This window comes from Cyprinus carpio, chromosome A22, assembly GCF_018340385.1.
Source record: "Cyprinus carpio isolate SPL01 chromosome A22, ASM1834038v1, whole genome shotgun sequence".
NCBI classification, from domain to species: domain Eukaryota; kingdom Metazoa; phylum Chordata; class Actinopteri; order Cypriniformes; family Cyprinidae; genus Cyprinus; species Cyprinus carpio.
In genome coordinates, this window is record NC_056593.1 from 7346242 (window position 1) to 7365862 (window position 19621).

A 19621-nucleotide genomic window follows, 5' to 3' on the forward strand; every position below is an offset into this window, starting at 1 on the left:
ACTTGGCTGCATTAGCTTAGCATGTGAATTCACTATCCAGTGTTGAGTGCTTCAGTGGGCAGGTTCAGACCCCTGTGTTGCACATTGGCAGATGCTTGTGACTGCCAGTAGCTCTAAGCACAGGTGCCGAAATTATGCATCAAACATCTGGTGAACATCAGTAGCGTAAACAGGATTTTCAAGCTGTTAATTAAGAACAGCAGCATATGAATTACAACCATTGACCACCTTGGAAAAGTTTGCAACACCTTCACTATCCACTGAAGTCCAATTTAGATACATATTTCAGATCCATTTGTGGATATTAAAACTAGAATGTTGCTATACCTCCGTTTGTCTGTTTATTTAGCAGGTCATTGAAGTTTGAGAAAACGTTTAAGCCTAGGTTACAATGCCATTTATTCACATTCCTATTGCATCTGAAATGACTGGGTCAATCCATTGGCTGGCTGTCATTAAGAATGACATTCAGTGTCTCTACCAGATGCAACATACGAGTAACTCTACAGGAGCTGCCATAGCAATTAACCTTGAGCAAAAGTTGCAGACAAAACCGAACATTCATCATCATCCTCAGTCACCTTACAAACTCACAGCACCTATGATGTGTACAAATAAGAGGTAAGTTATGATCAAAGCCATTTTACCTTGTCAAGAACAAGTTAAGCCACCAAATACAGTGGTTTTGTGAAAGAAAATGTGTGCAAAAGTCACCATCAGTGGTGCAGTTCTTTCTATGTAAATTGCCCTGGTGTACCCATTTCTGCACAGTAGAGCGATGGAGAAAAATGTCACTAAAATGAGTATAGGTGCCAAAAAACTGCCCAGTACCTCAGAACAATTGCTCGTCATTGGAGACATAAGTGGAGATCTGGTTCCAGAACCAAATCATACAAATTTCCTGCAAATGCCTTCAAATTAGCCTTTAAAATATGAAAGAAGTTAAGCTTATTTGATCTGAGTCCGAAAAATGCTTGGATCATGAAGTCTTAAGGTTAAAATTACCATTAAATATCCTACACGGGGAATATCCGTTGCAAAGCATTTATTCAAATCCAGGGACTTGCCGGTGTGGTATTCATTTCTAGAATGTTCAGCTGTTTAAAAGGTGAATGCATACGGGGTACTATTATTTCATTTCCATATATCGCTGGGTATACCATGTTTGTGCCAACACAGGAATTGGCCTCTGGGCAATGCTATGGGATGGTGATATATAAAGAATCAGACCACCCCTCAGAACTCAGGCAATTTAAATCTTAGAGTTTCTGGAAGACAGTCAATAGCTATATATCAGTTTCCTTCTATATCTCTGCAGCCCTTGGCAACAGCTTTAACACTCTGGAGTCGATTAACGTGGATACGCATTTTGTGGCATATTCTCCTGATAAGCCCGAAAAGAACTTAAATTACACTTTCAGTTTTGATTGTACAGATAAGAGCAATAAATCAATCAAATCTGTAAAGGGTCTACTTTTATTTGTATACACACATAATAACAACAAAACTTTGTGCATTTATAAAAAAAAAAAATAATAAACAGAGTGCGCTGTCTGCCGCCTTGGTTCTGCGTGATCTTCATTTAGAAACGCGTCTTTAAAATGAACTGTAACTCAGCAAATATTCAACAACAGAGACATGAGAGATAGATCTATAGAGAACTTGACAATTCTACTTTAAACTGAGCAAGTCTTATCGAAAACAAATATTCTGTGATAAAGTCATCCATATCAAAACAACGCGATGTCCAGTCTTTCATGTCTCCCTTCATTATATCTAATGCGACCACGCCCACGCGCCGAGCACGCTATTGATATTACAATCATCCACGTGAAGCTCACGGCAGGTAAACTCCCACTTCACAGCAAACAAAGCAGCAAGACTGTACTTCACATTTTTTTAATGTTACTGTTCGCTTCGTGCTGAGAGGAATAAAAAATTTTTACCTCAATAAGACCGCTGAGAGGAGTAAGATTGGATTACCTCAGAAAGAAGAATGTAGCAGCTTGACCCAGCAGAGATCATAAACATGAGTAAGTCTTTTTATTATTAATCTACTTGTATTAGTTTTCATATAACTTGTACACATTTTACTAGTTAGACTTTTTCCAATCAATGTTTCACAAACTAAATGTATAATCAAGTGAAACATTATGAAGTTTCATTTACATCATCTCAATGTTTCACAATGCCAGAATGTATTTTTTTTTTTTTTTTTTTTTTTTTATGTTCTAACGTATAACATAGCAATAAGATATAAAGTAATATGAGGTATGTCCCAGGTATGTGATGTTCATTTATATATTACAACATGACACAATACCAGTCAAAACATTTGAACAGTAAGATTTTTAATGTTTTTGTAAAGAATTATCTTCTGCTGACCAAGCCTGCATTTATTTGATCCAAAATACAGAAAGTTGCATTTGCTAAAGCAGTAATATTGTGAAATATTTTTACTATTTTAAATAACTACTTTCTATTTGAATATATTTTAAAATTTAATTTATTCCTGTGATCAAAGCTAAATTTTCAGCATCATTACTCCAGTCTTACTCCAAGTGTAACAATAAACACTATACCATTCAAAAGCTGGGAGTCAGTATATATAGAAATTAAAACTTCTATTTAGCACACACGTGATGACAAATACAATAATCATGTTACAAACTATGGTGTTCTTTCAATTCATCAAAAATATATAATAATAATAATAATAATAATAATAATAATAATAATAATAATAATAATAATAATAATAAAATAAGTAATAATAAATGTTTTTTTTGAGTAGCAAATCAGAATATTAGAATGATCTCTGAAGGATCGTGTGACTGGAGTAATGATGCTAAAAATTCAGCTTTGAAAGTCAGCTTTGCTTGTTGTTAACAAACTTTTTAACTGCACTCTCAAGTGATTCTCAAGTTAATTTCTGGGATAATTAAATATATTCTAAATAAACTACAAACATAAAAATATATACATTTATTTTGTCCTCACATTCTTTCTTGTAACTCTTCCCTCTCGGTCACATACCTTACTAAAAGGCTCATTATGCAGCTCATTATGCAGGCCTTTGTCTTCTCAGGTGTGAATCACACAAATATTCACGGTCAATCACGCCTACTCACATATGCCCTTTCGGAACAAAAAGTGTCTTAGAAAATTTAAAACAATCTATTGTTTTCTGTGAGCGAGTAAACAAGATAATTTTCACATCATTTTGAAGCAAAAATTCTAGGCTACAAGGTCCATGATTGACAGTCTTGTGAATAAATGTTCTCTAGGTGTTTTATGGCCTTATTTCAGTGACTTCAGTTTGTACTGATTGCAGTGTTATTAGACTTTAGCCAAGTATAGGTTAATAAGCAACTGAAAAAAACACAAAAGTCGGGGGATGTCAAAACTTCTCCAGGCCCCCAAAACCCCTTAGACGCCAGAGAGTTAAATCTACGGTAAACATATTCAGCCGTGGCCTAATGGTTAGAGAGTCAGACATATAACCAAAAGGTTGCGGGTTCGAGTCTCAGTACCATCAGGGATTGTAGGTGAGGGAAGTGAATGACCAGTGCTCTCTTCCGCCCTCAATACCAAGACTGAGGTGAGACCCTTGAGAAAGTCACCGAACCTGTGTGTGTGTGCACTTGGATGCAATAAATGCAGAGCACAAATTCCGAGTATGGGACACCATACTTGGCCACATGTCACTTTACTACACATCATGTCACTTCATATTTACCTTTCTGGCTCTGCGGGTCATACACCTGAATCCTGAAGAGAGGTGGTCTTTCTGCCCGCAGTAGGGCAACATCATTGGATGACAAATCCAGACGGAATATTGAGGCATTCATGTAATCCGTCCAGAATATGTAATTCTGGTAATGCGCAATCCCAAATGGGTGATTTAGCTCTTTCCCACTGTACACCACCTGTGAGAAGTAGATCAGGTTTTTGAGTCACAAGGAAATATTAAGAACAGCATAGAAAGGAACGAATGTATCCAAAAACTAAAGAACTGACTCACTCATTTACTAACCGTTCTGTGGCTGCCGTTAAGGTAGATTTTCTCAATGTGGTCATAGTAGGCATCACACCAGTACATGACGCTGGAGGAGTGGTCCAGAGTGAGGCCGTTGGGCCACAGCATGTTGGATGTGACAAAGATCTGACGGTGAGATCCATCCATCCAGGCCTTCTCTATCCTTCCTCTGCTGTCAATTAACTCATCCTCCTCCCAGTCCGTCCAATACATCCATCTAAGAAACCAATTGAGAATTGATATCTTTAAAATCATAACACCCTGCTGAAGAGGACCAGCTTAAACCAAATGAATTTCCATGTAGCTCTATGGTTTAAAACAGATTAGCGCTGTTCTGCTGTCTCAGGTGTTGGGAATTCTGGCCCTGGAAATCTACTGTCCTACAAAGTTTAGCACCAACCCTAATCAAAAATGGCTGCTTGTAATCTTCAAGACTTTAGTTAGAGTTTTCAGGTGTGTCAAGTCAAGTCAAGTCAAGTCACTTTATTGTCACATAGGTGTTGGTGAGTGAAATTTTGCTGCATTCAGAAATTACCTAGGAAAAGACAGTCGGATGTCAGAACAGCTGGGAATGCCTTCACACACAAGTGACCGTGGACATTTCAGTAGCAGACAGTCAGAAAACCAGAGATGGGACACATCCATTGTTAGCAATACTACAAGTGATATAAGCATGAAAAATGCTAATGTACGTGGGGCTGGATAAGCAATGTTATTTTGGAGGGAATCAGTGGTAGCTCGATTTATTTGTTTCATGTGTTGAACAAATAGAGGCAGTGTGGGCCATAGTACTGTGTGCCCCACTGAGGGTGTATTGAGACAAAAAAGTGCTAGCCTGAGGGAAACAAGCTATTTTAGTACTAGTTTGCTGCGGCGACGTTCATGCCTGAGGCAAGCAGAGAGAGCAGTCTGTGGGACGGGTGGCTGGCGTCACTGATGATCCTCCGGGTTGTGTACACCGCCTGGTGTAGATGTCCTGGAGGGAGGGAAGCTCACTCCAACAATTGGGCTGGCAGTTCGGAGGACCATCTTTGCGGTTGCCAGCAGTGCATTTCCAAACAGGCAGTTGATGCCAGTTCTTCTCTATAGTGCTGTAGAACGATTGAGGATGCTGGGGCTCATTCCAAACTCCTCAGTAGTACAGGAAGAAGAGGCGTGGTGCCTTCTTCAGCACTTGCATCAAGTGTGTATGGTGAGATCCTCAGGTGTTACACGAGATCTTCAAGCTGATGTTAACACCGAGGAATGGGTGGTGTTCTGAGTGAATACCACCAGCTCCAAGGTGTCCAAAGTGGTGAGAGGTGGGACACCATTTAGTGTGTTCTATGCTCTTTTGAAATCACCAAAGATGATGCGTGGTTGTCGAACAGTTTGAGTGAGAGGTGGTTGTCCAAACCATTTAGTCAGGGGTGTTCATTCTCCATTCAGGATTCTCACAAGATCGCCTGGCAAAACAAGGTGGCAGCGTTGTGTTTCTGGAAACATATACCAGCGTTCTCACAGCGTGTTCTTATGATGAGGTGGGCGAGAGCTGTGTGTAGCAGTGCTGTAAGGGAGTACAAGGGGCTAGGATTACAGCCCTGAGGCCCAGTGAGGCACAGGGGATCACCATTCTGGACCACCAAGGAAGTGGGAAGCTGCAAGCAGAGATTGTTTAGTCCCAGAATGGTGGAGCTTCGAACCAAAGGCACTATGGTGAGTAGCTGAGCTGTTAAGTCCAAAACAGCATTCTGACATAGGTGTCCAGCTGGGAGAGAGTGTGTTTGGAACGCAATAGCAGCTGGAACGGTTTCGATAGCTTGATCCAGTGAGGCAGGCAGCACGGTATGAGTCCTGACGAGTCTTGGAAAACACTACTGAACCCCAAACCACGTTCATTCAAGCTGTGCTTTTATTTTCCAGTAGCTAAAAGGTGGATTGTTTGAAGCACTGCGGGAACCCACAGCGAGAGTGGAGGTTGAAAAGGTTGTAAAACTGCTAGTGGATGCGCATTGTTCGGAGGCACACGGCCTGGGATGCAATCAGGACCCGCTGCCTTGCGGATATTCACCCGTCGGAAGGATCGGGTTACATCCGCGACAGAGACGGATGAGTGCACTCACATTTCTGCAATCACTAGCGCTCTTTGTGTGGGGCTTTGTGAGCTCGAAGAGCATAAAGGTAGCTCGTCCGGTGGAGCGGCACGGCAGTTCACGTATGGTTTGTTCCTTAAAGTCTGTGATTTTATTGATTCCAATGCCACAGTAACATCTTTTGTTGAATTGTTCTACAACTTTGTTTGTGTATTGTCAAACTTTGAGTTCTGAGAGGATAACCCTTGTATCGGATCATCAGCGTTTCCGGATTTAAAAGCACCGCTGCCGACAAGGCTGTTAACATCGCTATTAATCCCACGGGTTTTGGCTCAAAGAGTTTTTGTCGGCAGTACATGTTCTACCACTTGATGAAACAGACAGATTACCATGTCGTCAAAATCCAGTACCAGTTGATCCAAAGTCTTGTAATAGCGTCTGAGGTACGAAACGAATTGTCCTACATGCTAACCTTTCCATAAAGGCGGAAAATGGAAGAGTGATCCGATTGCCGAAAGGTGGGCGGGGAGGAGATTGTAGGCGTCCCGGAAAGGATAGCAGTGGTTACACGATTCCTGTCATGATTTATTTGGAAGCCAAAGTCACTTTTTAACGTTCTGATCATATCTTCCATTACAGTTCCTTGGTCCTGGTTGTGTTTGGCTTGAGGGGAATGTAAACAGCGGTGATTCGCTCACTCGGTTGCCAGAATGGTCGACACAGAAGCATATGAAAAATTCCAGATCAGGGGAGCAGAAGGGAATTAAATAGAGTGTAGGTTCTTCATCACACCACGAGTTGTTGATAAAGAAACAAACGCCCCACACCTTGCTTTTCCCTGTGAGCTTTTCGTTCTCGTCCGAGCGTTGCACGGAGCCCCGTAAGCCGATGGCTGAGTCTGGAACCACTGCAAGACATCCAGGTGAGGCAAATAATGCAGACTCCCTTGTTTCCGTTGGTATGAATACTGCAGTTCGCAACAGCGTTTTGTGTCCAGTGACCTTAGCCAGCAAAATGGATGGGAGAGGAGGTCGGAGGGGAATCGACGTCTGAGTTGACGAGGAGACGGCGGGCGGCGTTTCCTCGGTCGCGCCCGCGCAGACAGCAAAGGGCCTGCTGCGGTGTCTGTAATGTAACAAAGCGCAAGAACTCAAAGTCGGTTTGCGTTGGAGGAACCAATGTTCAGAAGGGTGGTCTTCGTAGGACAGTTATACAATCAACACGTAGAACAACAAAAAAACAAAGTAAAACAGACGGCATAGATCCAGCAGCATAGTGTTTGCTTAGGGTTGGAGCTAATGCTGCATTCAATTTACCTAGGAAGTCGGATGTCAGAGCTGGGAATGCCTTCACACGAGCAATGCAGATGTCAGAGCTGGGAATGCATTCACCACAGTGAACCGTGTTCATTAGAGAAGAAAGACCAAGCAATGCGTCCCCCCCCCCCCCCCCCATCCAAGTGATTAAAACATACATAAAATATAGTTCACCATGCTTCTCAAGCTAGTTAAGAAGACCACCTGAAAAAAAAACACAAATAATCAAATAGGAAATTCACCATGCTTCTCAAGCTAGTTAAGAAGCCCAGTGGTTAACTGGGCACCATTAAGCAAATGGGAAATTCCCTGAACCAAAAACGGTTAGACTGACTTCTGAGTTCCAGCTGGGAGATGTGTTTTGGAACACTGTAGCTGGTTTCTAGCTGATCCAAGCTGGTAGACCATCTTGGAACAGGAACAAACCACTTACCAGCTGGCTATTCCAGTTAAAGCTGGTCACATTGGATTTTGGAATGCTGATGGTTTTATAAACTGCTTAGACTAGTCTTTTTTTTCTTTTCTTCAAGACAAAAAGGTAGATTGGTCTAATTTGAATCCAAAAAGTAACTTTTTTAACTACTAGTTGGTCAAACTAGTTCTATAATAACCAAGTATCACATTCCAAAACACAGCTACCATCTTAAACTGGATTTGCTCAAATGTGCCTTATAAAAGACAGATTACCATAAAATAATCCTTTAAATGAACTGAGGAAAATATCTACATCTAACCTCCAAAAAAAAGTGGTTAGTATAATTGGATGGTATTATTCATTCATGATTTATTTGGAAGCCAAAACTTTTTGTTCTGCAAATCTTACAAGGTCCTATTTTTTTCAAATTCAAATCGCTCACTTTGCACAGTATAAACTTAACACTGTGACACGGCCTTACGCATTTGAACGTAGCCTAACATAACATGACAGAGGGAGTCGACTCCCCCAACTCATATTCAGTGACCTGTTGAATAATTCATGAGGCGGGGCTTTGAGAGACAGCACCTGCTGTGAACAGGCAAACCAGGCGAGTGATGGAGATGGAGAGCAAATGCGATCAGGACCTAGAGTCATAACAGCTAATCCTCCATCTTATCATGTTAGCACAGACAGGAAATGACATGCGTACACGGGATACGGAAGGACAGACACGGTAAAGGACAGTTTTTAGAGAAGAAAATGGGATTTAAAAGGGGAGAGATTAAGCTGGGATAGGTATTGAATATTCAGCATACTAAAGCTAAAGCTTAAGCGGTGATCAGAAGTTCCATAAAACTTAGACTGTTTGAAATTTTAAACCAATTTCTAGTAACACAATTACAGATTAATTGCAGATTAAAGATGATTACTGGTAATTATTCCAAAGACTCCAGGTCTTATTTGCAACTAAATGATATGTAATTCCAAGACATCGAAGGCATTAAAAACAGACAACCCAATCCAGAAACCCATTATGAGGATAAACATGTCAAGTGTACAGCACATGGTAAGAAGTCACTAAAATATAAGCAGAAACTGGAACCTGCCTTTAAACTTTTAAACCTCTTATGTCAGGCTTCAAAGTTCTGCCAAGGCAGCGATTTGCAGTCATGGAGTCTCCATATTCCGGTTAAGCCTTTCCATCCGAGCAATGACATCGAATGGGGATGTTCGTATTAGCTCCCTTTGACACAATAGCACATCTGCTACTTCCTCTCTTAGATTTAAATTAACAATATTATTGAATAAATTAGTTTTGAAACTCCAAGGAAGGTGACATATACATCAGTATAACCATGGTATAGTATTATGTTTTTTTGGAGCTATAGTAATAGATTTTTATTTATTTATTTTTCACATTTACCATCATATAATACTATGGTTTCTTGGATGCATACTACAGTAATTCCATGGTATTTTTAGAATTTTGTTATAATTATTCAGTGACATAATATCAAAGTACCATAATTTTACACAGTTTTTATATAGATGGTTTTCAGATGGTAATACTTTAATACTTTGAAATATACCATGCTTCTGAAATGTTTTTACCATGGTATTCATTTGGATCTCCAGGGTACTTTCAAGAATCTTGTATTTTTTTATATATATATATATATATATATATATATATTTTTTGTAATTACATTACACATTAATTACAGTAACATATACCAGATACCATTGTATTACAATTTTTAGACACATACTGTAGCATATTAGCTTGGAGTTCAAAGTATATACTATAATAATAAAGAGTAGCATAATACATTAAAGCAGCATGATATTATCATCTGATACCATTCCATGGCTTCTTGAAATGTACCATGGCAAACCACAGTATATGAAAAATGGTAATGATTCAGTATTGTATATCAGGTACTGTGGTATCACTATATATATATATATATATATAATTTTTTTTTTTTTATCTTTTAGACACATAGTATAGCAATAGCTTAGAGTTCAAAGTCTGAAAATACTGTGGTAATACAGCACCATAATATATAGTACCATGGTATTGTCATCTAATACCACCACAGTGCTTTTTGTTAATGAAACAAGAGGAAGCAAAGGGTTGTTGAAAGTTCTTGATGAAATCTCTGAGAGCAAAGGGCAAACACCCCGCCCCCAGTGCGCTCTAAATGACTGGATTTCATCCAAGGCTTTAGCAGACTGAAATCCCTGCAGAAGAATCTTTTAAATGCTTCTGTAAGCAGGAAAGGTATCATGGGCTTACCCGTTTAGAGGATCCACAACAATGGCCCTGGGATGAGACATATTGCCTTCTAAAAGCGTTCTCCTGGTCTGCGAGGGCCGGTCCAGCCTGGCCACGCTGATGGTCTTTCTATAACCGTCATTTGTCCAGAACAGGTTATTACCGATCCAGTCCACCGAAATACCCTCAACATTATCCAGCTCTGAAGAAAGAGAGAGCAGAAAGAAATTGAGAAAATGTTGTTCTTTTAGCTTGATAAGATCAAAGACAGCTCAATTAATCACTGTCCTCCTCTAATTCTTCCCAGTGAAATTATGCGGAATCGACCAGAGAGCTTGCCTGACGACAGAATTGCACAAAATGTATGATAAATAACTTCTCATTTGGAAAACAATGGCAACAGAAGTGCTCAAGTACAGGTGGCCTGATTCTACCATGCCAGGCCGCATGGATGCACAGATGATTCATTACCAAGCCAAAGTGAAAATGAGTTCGTTAGTGAATATTTAAGACCTTTTTATGAAATAAAATTGCGGTATGGCTCAACAGACTTATACAAAAGCCAACATTAATCTCTCCGAAGTCATGATGAACATACCGTCTTTAAGGATCGTTTCCCGAGCGGTTCCGTCAATCTTCTGCCGTCCAATTAGGAAGCTTGTTGTGTCTGCAAAGTAGATATAGCTACTCTCTGCATGGAAATCCAGTGCTCTGGGACTTACGAGCCCTTCAATTTGAATCAAATGTTCATCTCCAGACTTGACATTCATATCCAGACCTCGGATAACCCCGGGTCGTCCTTTCCCATAAAACAGGAACAGCTCATTCTTTGGTTCTGTGAAGACACGATTACCCAAAGTAAACAAACGCAGTGGCGGAACGTAATAAGCCTTCTGTCACAGTACTGTCAGTGCTTAATTAATTGATATAATTAGCCTCCGTTTTCAATTCAGTTCTGCAAATTAAAGCCTTTGACAAAAATGTATCCAAAGCGAGAGGCTCAAGCTAATTACATCAGTTTAATTAAAACACAAATTAATTCCACTGATTCGGTTCTATGGAATCAATCATCTTTTGGTGCATAACAGTTACATTGTGTTTGTAATTGCATTTGAGTGTGTGTAAGTGTGTGTGTGTGTGTAGATAACCGGGGACAAACAGGGCCCTAAGTGGGGGCAGCAAAAAGAGGGACGGATACATATGAAGTACAATGTTTTCGAAATTCATCACTTACAGGCTGCAATGGGGAGAGAAAGATGATTGTAATTATTATTAGGTCAGAGATCCAGTGAGATCCAGAGAGACAAGAGGAAGAAACTAGAATGAAGGGATAAAGGAACCCAACAAGAACAGTTATGTGTTTTTGAACTTAGTTTCTGAGGCCAAATGATTCCTTTGTGTGAGAAACTGAGAGAAATTTGAGCCATTATTGACTCTCGAGCAAATGCCATTCCATTGCTCTCAAGTTTTATTTCATGAAGTTTGGTCATGAGATGTGAGAATCAATGATGTGCAATATTATTGACTTCCATGAGGGTAAGACAGACAGGAATTTCATTTTTGTGTGAACTGCTTTAAATAACCCTGTCCTGTTCTTGTACAATTCTGTGAATTAAATAATTTACAAATGAATGGAACTTCAACTCATTTATAACGGATGAGTCTGGCTTCAGTTCAAAAACAGCTTCACACTGAGTAACATTTGAGATAAAAACAAAAAAACAACATTTAAAACAAAAACAAAACAAAACATCCAATCCACCACTCCACACAACACACATCATTATATATGATTACTGAGATCTGGATGACACATCGCAGTGATGAATAATATCAATGGATGTTAATGTGGGAAGTCACCTGATGACACGCCAACACACTCTCGCCAACTCGTAATAATTCAGACAAGGTGAAAAATTGTCATATCTGGTTCATACATAAAGGTACAACTTTAAGTAGCAATCATGCTTAGGGTCAAGTATGGAAGCCTGCTTAAAAATGTAAAATGTAACTACAACTTTTGTCTCTCACAATTGAGACTTTTTTTTTGTTTTTCTCGCAGTTCTGAGGGAAAAAAAGTCATAACTGTGAGGTATAACTCAGAATTCTAAGATATAAACGTGCAAAGAAAAAGCAAGAATTGTAAGACCATTTTCAGTTACATTTTTTTTATTTTTAATTATGTGGCAAAAAAAAAAAAAAAAAAAAAATAGCAAGACGCATATTTAGAACTCTAAAAAAATCTTAATTGTGAGATGTAAACTTAGAATGATGAGATTTAAATTCGCAATTCTGAGGTTAGATCTATAGGGTTACGTTTAGGTTGTACATTCTTCTTACGATTTCACAATGTCCTATGAATTATGACACACACACAAACACACACACATATTCTTAGATAGTCAATGATCCTGATGCCAAGAAACAAAACATATCAATTTCCCATGTGTTCCTCCCTAATGTGCTGAACGTGGACTATTAATCACAGAAACGTGTCCATTCTTCAGCATCTTGTGTCTCCATGAATTTGGGCATAAATTTCCATTTCGACAAACCCACGAGGGCCATCCATCTGATATATGGATTCAGATAGCAGCATCTTTTCCATTGGGAATACCCCTAAAACCATTTACATGAGAGACCCGTCTCCCAGAGCTAATCAGACACCTGGGAGCTACAGGAGGAAGAGACAGAAAAGAGAGATTGTTTTTTTTTTTGTGACCCTCACTTTTGCACGACTTCCCGTCGCTGGCAAGGACGTGGCCGGTCCGGCAGCGGCACACACGTGATTTGTAGTTGTGGCTCAGGAGACAGATATGCGTGCATCCACCTTTTCGTCCATGTGGGTCAGGGCTGCATGCGTGAGTCCTGACTGGAGAAAGAGAAAAGTCAGCATCAAGGAGCCAGCATCGTAAAATATCACTTCAACCACACCCTAAATGCTAAAGGTTATTTGTAATAGTTTGACACAGCTTCATTCGTCACTTTGTAGCACAGCTAAATGCTAATATAAAATCTAGCCTTGTGATTCTTCAATGTTTTAGGATGATAAAATTATTAAAATGGAGTTTCACACACAGCAGGGCAAAATAAAGCTACATGTTACATTAAAAAAATGCTAAATAATAAAAGGCAACTGATTGTGTATAATTACAAAAATGCAAAACATATAGGCTTATAGACTTTTAAAATGGAGGAGAAATACTTTCCATATTTTGGTTGATGTCAAAGATCATATGTCTGATTTAACACTATGATATTTTAACACAGATTCATTAGTCACTTCGCAATATGGCTAAATGCTACACAATTTGCTACATAATCTATACAAAATTAATGTAGTGTTTCTCCAATGTTTTACAATGGCAAAATGTTGCTATTTATGCCATTACTAAATTGTGAAATGTAAACTGGATTAATGACTTTATTTTAGGACTTAAGGCACATTTTAGCTACTTCTGTACAATCAAAACATCGCAATTTCCTGGTTTGCCACTTGATGTTAAGTGAAAAGCCTGGGTCCTGAAGAAATATCTTCGACAAAGTGTTGAATTTGTGTACAAATCTTAAAACAGCAGATCAATATGAAATCCTGTTTCCACCTCAAATAAAAATGGTAATTCTGACGTTATTCCTCACAGCTGCAACATGTATTTTTAAAATCTGACGTATTTCTTATTTTTAACTTTACCCCACTGTTACTTGTTTTATTATTTAGTTAAAAGTAGAATGGGCTTCCATAGCATAGATTAACTGAGATATTCCAGTTAAATCCAAATGAAAATGGTTTGTGTCATCTATGTTAGGCCTCAGTCGTGAAACATGAGCAGAACGTATTTCTAAATTGTTGAACCTAATTTCACTAGAGTTTAGCCCCAAAACATTGAAATGTACACCAGGCATCACTAGTTTTAATCTGAGCCATTGCTGATTACACTAGTTATGCTCTGACAACATGTTTACCTGTAGGTTGAGCCAGTCTATGATAAACTCGGACGGCTCTGGCACTTTCCAAAGTGGTAACAGTGTTTGTGTCACTGCTGTTAAACCGATTTATCCTAAATATGTCCACCTTGCTCTCTCTGGAGGGTTCAGAGCACACCGCAAACAGGTAATCTTCAAAGAGAGCTAATCCGTACAGGTGCGACACCTGGAAAGAGAAACACAGGGATGGGGGAAATAGAAAGACTCATCTAGAGGCCATGGCACCTCTTCGACTTAATTCTGAACACAACACAAATACGTCTGCTTAAATTCGCTTCTTTAATCCATCCAGCTATAGAGCCGACATAGCATTCGGTGAATAAACAGCAGCCCTGACAGACACCAGTTGAAATATGCAGGGATCTTTGATGTCACATCTGTGCTACAAATTACCGGTGGGTAGCGCTGAGGCTTTGATTTCGGGGAAAAAAAGGAGAAAGACTGACGTTAAAAACAAATGAGTTCGAGGTAGCGGAGTTCATTTCAGGTTATCTTTCAGTGCCAGCTCTGAGAAAAAAGTACCAATATAGCCTTCGATAGAGTCCTAGGGAATATGCTAGAGCCTCGCCTCACAGGAAATGGATGAACAAATCAATAAAAAAAGCACACAGAGAGCTGTAGTGGGAAGCCAGGACTCTGCAAGGTCAAAACAACCAGGCAACAAATTCACCAAAAGCTTCATAACATGCTCACATCCCCCCATTTCCCCCCATCACATCCTACCACATCCCCCCATCACCCCACATCACTTCCAAGGAAAAGGATGCTGATCCCTGGAACATTCTCTATCAACGCAAAACATTCCTGGATTTGAAACAGTTTGCCAGTTAGTGGCATACATAAAAGATTTACAGTTTGGTTGTCACTAACATTTAAAAGTTTGCCCCCCAGAATTTTTGAATGCTGCACTAATTTTCTTAATTATATGAAAAAATCTCACCTAAAAACACACCTGATTCAACTCAAAACTGTGTTTGGTCGATTAAAAGAAACTCCAGACTTAAGTGGCTGAAATAGGATGTGTACCAAATCTAACGCTAAAAAAGGTCTGACATGACAAAATGTGGAGTTACAGGAAAGTGTTCCAGAGTTGCTGAATTCACGTCCAACTGCATTCGGGTTCAAGCCAGAAACAGAAATGACATCTAATAACCACCTGATGTCTCAAAGATAGACACTATAAAACAGCCTACAAAAGCATGAAAAAAAACGATGAAAACTAGTGTTTTTGAGAAGGCACTATTTCCTAAAATAGGAGGAAGAATTTGTAAAACTCTTTCCTAAGTATCGCATCGGGGTATTAGTTAACACAGTGTTCTCAACCCCTGATGAGCGCACTGCCAGGTTTGACAGTCGCCCTTGGCCTGTAGTAAAAGAACTGGAACTGAAATAGGTGTGAAATTTATACTGACATAATTTATGAGCTATGAGGACTAGTTGAGAAACAGTTAACACCATAATACTATTAAACAGCCTTTTGGGCCCTATCAGAGTGCCCTTGCCTGTAGGGACATGGATGAAATTTATACTGAATTTATGAAGCTATGAATTTTGTATCACCATACTTTTGGGCCCTATCGAGGAGCGAGGGACAGAGGCCAAACTTTATAGTCTTTAAAATAAACTGCTTTAAGATTTATTCAAAAGAGCATCATTTATCACAGCTCTACTGCTGACTATTAAGGCAGCTCGGTAAAATATACACAAGAACTTCTTCTAGATAGTTTAGCTGAAAAGAGGTCACCAATCTTCGCCTGTCTAGACTTTTTTTATGCTGGTCTGGACCAGCATAAACAAGATGTTCACTAACTAGTTGGAGATTCACATGCAACACAACATCAACACATATTGTGCTGTGTCAGAATATGTCTACTTCCATACTATACAGTATACAAAACTCAGCATACAGAAAGTGTAGTATGTCCGAACTCGAAATTTGCGAAAAATAGTACACCAAAAGAGTAGAATATATACTAATATTAACTGTAAGCCAATATTCATAGTTTGCAAAAAACAGTGCACCACAAGAGTAGTATGTTCGAATTCACAGAATTCGAAAAATAGTACACCAAAGGAGTAATATGTACCCCAGTATTTACAGTACACCAATATTTGTAGTTTACAAAAAATAGTGTGCCAAAATAAGTAGTGTCAAAATTCATAGTATTTGAAAAACAGTACGCCAAGTATTGCATGTCCAAATTCGCCTACTATGCCAAGAGCAGCATGTCCGAATTCATAGTATTTGAAAAATAGTATGCCAAAAGAGAAAGTATGTCTGAATTCATATTATTCAAAAAAAGTATGCCAAAAGAGTAGTATGTATGCTAATATTAACAGTATGACAATATTTGTATTTTCAAAAATAGTGTACCAAAAATGTAGCATGTCTAAACTCACAGTATTTGAAAAACAGTACGCCAAGTATTGAATTCGCCTACTAAGCCAAAAGAGCAACATGTCCAAATTCATAGTATTTGAAAAATAGTATGTTAAAAGAGTAGCATGTCCAAATTCATAGTATTTGAAAAATAGTATGTTAAAAGAGTAGCATGTCCAAATTCATAGTATTCAAAAAAATAGTACACCAAAAGAGTAAAATGTGCACCAATATTAACAGTACGCCAATATTCGTAGTTTTCGAAAACAGTGTGCCAAAAAATTAGCATGTCCAAATTCATAGTATTTCGAAAAACAGTACACCAAAAGTGGACAATGTCTGAATTCAAACTATTCAAAAAACACCAAAAGAGTATTATGTCCAAATTCATAGTAAGCAAAAATTGTACACCAAAAGAGTAGTATGTCAGAAATTTGAAAACTAATATTTAATAATTTGTTGATGAAAATTCTGGATTCTGGATTCAGCATTCAATGGATGCTTTAATATCCCAAGAAGCCACAGGAGAGGAGTGAATGGCATTGAAGCGAAGCAACTGGTAGGTCACATGACAACATGGCGGATGTAGTATGTTCGAATTTCTTTCATACTACCCATTTTCATACTACGCACTGTATACTTTTATATACTTCATACTTATTTTGGCGTGAAGATCATGGATTCAAAAAGAAGAAACCAAGACTGAGCATGTCTTACCGAGTTTCCTTGGATGACCATGTGTCTATTCTTGCCATTATAATCCACAACTTCAATAAAATCCAGATAAGCGTCTGCCCAGTAGACGAGCTTCTTAACCAAGTCCAACGTCACGGCGGTCGGCTGTTCGGTTTTATACTCTACTATCCTGGTTCGGTTGGTGCCGTCCATATTGCAGCGTTCCACCTTGGCTACCGTCCCATAGTCCGTGAAAAATAGTTTTCTGGGGGGCAAGAACAGATTAGTTTTAAAACAGAATCTACAAACTATCTGACGTAAAAGAAATCAAAAGTCAAGGCCATTTAAGATTTAATCAATCCACTCATACCCATTATTTTTCTATTCTTCAAAATATTGTGCCAGAGCTGAGTGCTTGCAGCAGCAACAGTGCAATTAAACTGAGCCACCCTGAGCAAAACCTGAATGAATGGGCCGCAGTATGATATTTCTACTTATACTAACACATCCTGATAGCGGAATAAGAGAGGGGGAGGTCATCTGCATTACTCCGTATGACGATTCTGGCACAGAAACGGTCCTCGTCGTCTGAAAGCAACAAACTGGCCCCAACAGCATGCACAACTCAGCACTGCATACAAATGAATGTTTACCAAAAGACCAAAGAGTTTCTCACGTCACAGACGCGTAGATGATTCGACATTAGATAAGGATGATTTATTCACTCCTATGAAAAATTCGGCTGAGAGTCTCCTTCAGGACGCGTGATCATTTTAAGATAGTACAAATAGCTGAATATCTTTGCATAGGTCAATATGAACTATTTGTTTGGAAAGCGTTCTAAAAGGTAGTTTTATTGACCTTTTATTAGCTCTTTAGACCTCAGTTACCATGTAATGAAAGTACGACAAAAAAAATTAATTCACTCATTCATTCATTCGTTTTTTTTTTTTTTTTATGTAGCAAATCGTCTAAATAATAAAAAATAATATTAATAATAATAATAATAATAATAATAATAATAATAATAATAGTTAAACAGTAAAAATTATAATAATATTTAAAATATTTATTAAACTACAGATTATGAAGATATTATTATTATTATTATTATTGCTACTTATTATTTACTTTAATTTATAATTGCATTACATATTACATTTAAATTACATTACATAAAAGGTAATTTATCACAATAATAATAATAATAATAATAATGTTATACTTATTTACTTGAAATTTAATTAAATTGTGAGATACATTAAATTTAGATTTAATTGCTTTAAATGAAAGACACTTTATAATAATAATAATAATATTTAAACTATTAATTATGAGGAGGATTATGACACTTATTTAGTTTTTTTTTTTTAATTTCTATATCTAAATTGTGTGAATCATAAAATTTAAATTAAATTACTTAAAAGGTACTTTAACACAATAATAAGAAGAATTGTGTTATAATAATAATAATAATAATAATAATAATAATAATAATAATAATAATAATAATAATAATAAAATATAGTAATAAAATATAAATTAAATATTATAAATAAAATATTAAAAATTACTTTTATTATTATTTTTATTATTACTATGTACTAATTAAATTCAATTAAATTATTTAAAAATGAAAGATGTTTCTTAGTCTTGCCCAATCATATTACTTGTGTCACAAACTGATGGAAGCAAACCAGGTTTTTGTAAAGCTAATATTAGTAAAGATAATACTACAAATGGATAGTTCAGACTCACAATTCATACATATATCCACGTACATATACTATATGTATATATATATATATATATATATATATATGAACTGATGTACAATCACAGCTATGCGTCCAGTATAGCGTCTAATTTTGGTTGGTTGGGGGGGGTTGTTTTTAATAGTAATAGCAGTATTTTTTTTTTTTTTTTTATGTATCCACGCCAGTATTACCAGCTAAGGCTCATCTCATATATACGGTCATAATGGCCAGCCCTAAATTAAGGAACCTAATGCTTGTCTTAGCAAGTGTACCCCATGATGGGATCCAGCGCTAGGCCTTTAGGGTTCTGGATGTCCAGGTCAATGATGGTGACACATGCATCTCCCTGTTCACTGCACATGAATATCCGGTCGTTCACTCTGTCTACGAAGTAGAAGTTTCCTGTCAACCAGTCGATGGCCATATGCTCCACATCTAGATGGAAGAAACCATTATTTTTAGACATGGGTCATCAGAGTTTGTAAATCAGGATCTGATAGTAAGAAACAATTAAAAATCCATGCCTTCTACAAAGAAGCAACAACCGACATTCAACTGACTTGACATGCACACTTGACTCATTTAACCTTGTAACATTAAACACTTCATCAGCAGATCATTAAACACTTCAAGAGGTAAAAGAAATGGGGAAAAAAGAGACTAATGAGAAAATTTATATGGACATTAAACACAAAGTTCATA

General features: G+C 37.9%; 1 protein-coding gene across 1 annotated transcript in view; it reads right to left on the bottom strand.

The window, feature by feature from the left end:
* lrp1ba (low density lipoprotein receptor-related protein 1Ba) overlaps positions 1–19621 on the bottom strand; it is a 223854-nt gene that overhangs the window by 146896 nt on the left and 57337 nt on the right. Inside the window, 8 exon segments of the mRNA XM_042712307.1 lie at positions 3740–3929; positions 4037–4256; positions 10145–10325; positions 10722–10958; positions 12852–12995; positions 14087–14273; positions 17205–17427; positions 19192–19354. Coding sequence (XP_042568241.1) covers positions 3740–3929; positions 4037–4256; positions 10145–10325; positions 10722–10958; positions 12852–12995; positions 14087–14273; positions 17205–17427; positions 19192–19354 — 1545 coding nt within the window.